Below are 5,000 nucleotides of genomic sequence, written 5' to 3' on the forward strand. Positions count from 1 at the left end.
TATCTATCTATCTATCTATCTATCTATCTATCTATCTATCTATCTATCTATCTATCTATCTATCTATCTATCTATCTATCTATCTATCTATCTATCTATCTATCTATCTATCTATCTATCTATCTATCTATCTATCTATCTATCTATCTATCTATCTATCTATCTATCTATCTATCTATCTATCTATCTATCTATCTATCTATCTATCTATCTATCTATCTATCTATCTATCTATCTATCTATCTATCTATCCTCACACACACACACACATGTAGGTGTGCACACACACACAACACACATGTAGGTGCACACACACTTCTACACAACACACACTTCCACACACTTCTAAAACTCCACACCCACACACTTCTACACAACACACACTTCTACACAACACACACTTCCACACAACACACACTTCTACACAACACACACTTCTACACAACACACACACTTCTACACAACACACACTTCCACTTCAACACTACATTAGTTAAATTAGGAATCAAATCTTCTGAATAATCCAGTAGAGTAAAGCAGTTCAGCAATCGATCATGAGTTTTTACAGGTTCAAGGGTATAAGAAACAATGTCTCTTCCAAATAAACTTGCTTCCTATAACTGCTGTTGATATAGAAATATACTATATTATAATATAAATATAGTCGCCCAATACAAAGTCTACGGACCACCAACTATGTACATGACACGGGCTACCACACACACCAAAACCAGCGCTTGGTGGCATGAGGTTGTTACCTTGGCGATGGACTTGACCCACTCTCGGACAACATCAATGTTATCTTGTCCAAACAGGTAGAGGCGCTCAGCCGAATACACAGCCCAAAATGTGTGGTCATACCTGGGGAGGTTTATTTGTCTGTTTATTGTCTATTGTATTGTCTCTGTTCGCCTTTATAACTTGAGAGGAGAAATGTACCAGAGACAGATGGAGAGATAGAGAGATGGAGAGATAGAGATAGAATAGAGTGAGGGGAAGTGAATGGAGAGGTGGAGATAGAATAGAGTGAGAGTGAGGGGAAGTGAATGGAGAGGTGTACCCGTGTTTCTCAGGGGGGTTGACTGCCAGGCAGACGATTTCCTTCATCTTGAGGCCTCCGTTGGGTGTGGCGGCTTTATCACTCTCATAGTAGCTGAACACACCATCATTCAACACACACCAACGCCTGCTGAACTCTGAGAGAGGGAGAGGAGGAGGAGGAGAGGAGAGAGGGAGGGAGAGAGAGGGAGGGAGGAGGAGAGAGAGGGAGGAGGAGGAGAGAGAGGGAGGGAGGAGGAGGAGAGGAGAGAGGGAGGGAGAGAGAGGGAGGGAGAGAGGAGGAGGGAGAGAGAGGGAGGGAGGAGGAGAGAGAGGGAGGGAGAGGAGGAGAGGAGAGGGAGGGAGAGAGGGAGGGGAGAGAGGAGGAGGAGAGGAGAGAGAGGGAGGGGAGAGAGAGAAGAGAGAGAGGGAGGGAGGAAGAGAGAGGAGGAGAGGAGAGAGGGAGGGTGGATAGGAGGAGAGGAAAGAGGGAGGGAGACCAAAGAGGTTACTGTGACTGCAGAAACACTCATCTTCTATTTCCCTCAATTACCTTAAAGAGTAGAGACACAGGAGACAAGAAAAGAGGAGAAGAGATAGAGGGAAGAGAGAGAGGAGAGGAGAGGAGAAGAAGAGAGAGAGAGGGAACAAAGAGAGAGAGAGAGAGAGAGAGAGAGAGAGAGAGAAGAGAAGAAGAGAGGAAAGGAGAAGAGAGAGAAGATGAGGAGAAGAGAGAGGGGAGAGAAGAGGAGAGGAGAAGAATGGAGAGAAGAGGAGAGGAGGAGATGAGCCATTCAGAGAGAGGGGCCCGCCTTAGCAGGAGGTCGGGCTGCAGCCATTGGCTCACCCTCTTTGGCCTTGCGCTCTGTGATTGGCCGAGCCATGGAGCCGGTCTTGAACAGGAAGCCATTGTGCGTGATGGAGGGAGGAGCCATGTAGTGCACCGTGTCCATGTGACCTCCGACCTCTAACCTCGGGATCTCTGGAGGTAAGGACAGGGCAGTGGGCATTAATGCACACACACACACACACACACACAGTGTCAGGTCGACGGTCGAGTGAGTCAGTCAGAGACAGCAGCAGCACTAAGGACGGGTATGATGAGTGAGTCAGTCAGAGACAGCAGCAGCACTAAGGACGGGTATGATGAGTGAGTCAGCAGCAGCACTAAGGACGGTATGATGAGTGAGTCAGAGACAGCAGCAGCACTAAGGACATGATGAGAGTCAGTCAGAGACAGCAGCAGGACGGTATGATAAGGACGGGTATGATGAGTGAGTCAGAGTCAGAGCCAGACAGCATGATGAGTGAGTCAGAGTCAGAGTCAGACAGCAGCACTAAGGACGGGTATGATGAGTGAGTGAGTCAGCAGCAGCACTAAGGACGGGTATGATGAGTGAGTCAGAGTCAGAGTCAGCAGCACTAAGGACGGGTATGATGAGTGAGTCAGTCAGAGACAGCAGCACTAAGGACGGGTATTATGAGTGAGTCAGTCAGCAGCACTAAGGAAGGGTATGATGAGTGAGTCAGAGTCAGAGTCAGACAGCAGCACCAAGGACGGGTATGATGAGTGAGTCAGAGTCAGAGTCACACAGCACCGGACGATGGGTATGATGAGTGAGTGAGTCAGCAGCAGTTAAGGACGGGTATGATGAGTGAGTCAGAGTCAGAGTCAGCAGCACTAAGGACGGGTATGATGAGTGAGTCAGTCAGAGACAGCAGCAGCACTAAGGACGGGTATGATGAGTGAGTCAGAGTCAGCAGCAGCACTAAGGACGGGTATGATGAGTGAGTCAGCAGCAGCACTAAGGACGGGTATGATGAGTGAGTCAGTCAGAGACAGCAGCAGCACTAAGGACGGGTATGATGAGTGAGTCATTCAGCAGCAGCACTAAGGACGGGTATGATGAGTGAGTCATTCAGCAGCAGCACTTAGGACGGGTATGATGAGTGAGTCAGCAGCAGCACTAAGGACGGGTATGATGAGTGAGTCAGAGTCAGAGTCAGCAGCAGCACTAAGGACGGGTATGATGAGTGAGTCAGCAGCAGCACTAAGGATGGGTATGATGAGTGAGTCAGTCAGAGACAGCAGCACTAAGGACGGGTATGATGAGTGAGTCAGTCAGAGACAGCAGCAGCACTAAGGACGGGTATGGCGAGTGAGTCAGTCAGAGACAGCAGCAGCACTAAGGACGGGTATGATGAGTGAGTCAGAGACAGCAGCACTAAGGACGGGTATGATGAGTCAGTCAGAGACAGCAGCAGCACTAAGGACTGGTATGATGAGTGAGTCAGAGACAGCAGCAGCACTAAGGACGGGTATGATGAGTGAGTCAGAGACAGCAGCAGCACTAAGGACGGGTATGATGAGTGAGTCATTCAGCAGCAGCACTAAGGACGGGTATGATGAGTGAGTCATTCAGCAGCAGCACTAAGGACGGGTATGGCGAGTGAGTCAGTCAGAGACAGCAGCAGCACTAAGGACGGGTATGATGAGTGAGTCAGAGACAGCAGCACTAAGGACGGGTATGATGAGTCAGTCAGAGACAGCAGCAGCACTAAGGACTGGTATGATGAGTGAGTCAGAGACAGCAGCAGCACTAAGGACGGGTATGATGAGTGAGTCAGAGACAGCAGCACTAAGGATCGGTATGATGAGTCAGTCAGAGACAGCAGCAGCAATTCAAGGACTGGTATGATGAGTGAGTCAGAGACAGCAGCAGCACTAAGGACGGGTATGATGAGTGAGTCAGAGACAGCAGCAGCACTAAGGACGGGTATGATGAGTGAGTCATTCAGCAGCAGCACTAAGGACGGGTATGATGAGTGAGTCATTCAGCAGCAGCACTAAGGACGGGTATGGCGAGTGAGTCAGTCAGAGACAGCAGCAGCACTAAGGACGGGTATGATGAGTGAGTCAGAGACAGCAGCACTAAGGACGGGTATGATGAGTCAGTCAGAGACAGCAGCAGCACTAAGGACTGGTATGATGAGTGAGTCAGAGACAGCAGCAGCACTAAGGACGGGTATGATGAGTGAGTCAGAGACAGCAGCAGCACTAAGGACGGGTATGATGAGTGAGTCATTCAGCAGCAGCACTAAGGACGGGTATGATGAGTGAGTCATTCAGCAGCAGCACTAAGGACGGGTATGATGAGTGAGTCATTCAGCAGCAGCACTTAGGACGGGTATGATGAGTGAGTCAGAGACAGCAGCAGCACTAAGGACGGGTATGATGAGTGAGTCATTCAGCAGCAGCACTAAGGACGGGTATGATGAGTGGTGGCGGCTTATTCTGGAGAGGTCTATGCTAACGCACATACGACACCATCACCCAAATAGGTAGGTCTACCAATCACTGGAACGAGATAAAAAACATCTCCCTACAGGGCTTCACCAGCCTCTAGATACACATACCAAAACATACGGCTTAAAACGATTTTGTAATGACAGAAAGTGGTGTAAACCGTGTGGTGATCACCTTTATGTGAGGGCAACTTGTGTTGTGCTCTCACATGAAAAGCTGGCAGTAAGTGTCAATATCTATGCTAACCTATATTAAACAAACCAGGCTAATAAACAAACCATGCTACGGTGAGTCAAAGGGTAAAGTCACGTGACTTCTAGTTGTAGTCCGTTTATGAAACCAAAGGAGCAATTTCGTTTTTTTAAAAGAAGGCAAAATAGTGGGACATTTTCAGTTAGTAGATTATTACTGTATACACACTGAAAATATTGAGGCAAACTGTACACCCTTCCATACACAACAAAACACGAATGTTGAAGGTCTCGCCTAGTAATACTTCTAAGTGTATTTTTAAAAATCATTATTCTGTGTAATTTGCACTTTAATAAATAAGAGACGCTGTAGGCCTATTTTCAGTTTTATAGCTGATTGTTTACAAGTTACAGATTTAGTCTGTAGATGATGTGGGGTACTTGTTTACTGTTTACATCTTACT

General features: G+C 47.7%; 1 protein-coding gene across 1 annotated transcript in view; it reads right to left on the reverse strand.

Annotated features, from left to right (window-relative positions):
• The window catches only part of LOC125307952 (arf-GAP with Rho-GAP domain, ANK repeat and PH domain-containing protein 1-like), a 92,597-nt gene that overhangs the window by 33,323 nt on the left and 54,274 nt on the right, over window positions 1–5,000 (reverse strand). The window contains 3 exon segments of the mRNA XM_048264083.1: window positions 759–861; window positions 1,061–1,196; window positions 1,886–2,020. Of these exon segments, the coding sequence (XP_048120040.1) occupies window positions 759–861; window positions 1,061–1,196; window positions 1,886–2,020 (374 nt within the window).

This window comes from Alosa alosa, chromosome 15 (assembly GCF_017589495.1).
Source record: "Alosa alosa isolate M-15738 ecotype Scorff River chromosome 15, AALO_Geno_1.1, whole genome shotgun sequence".
Classification (NCBI taxonomy): domain Eukaryota; kingdom Metazoa; phylum Chordata; class Actinopteri; order Clupeiformes; family Clupeidae; genus Alosa; species Alosa alosa.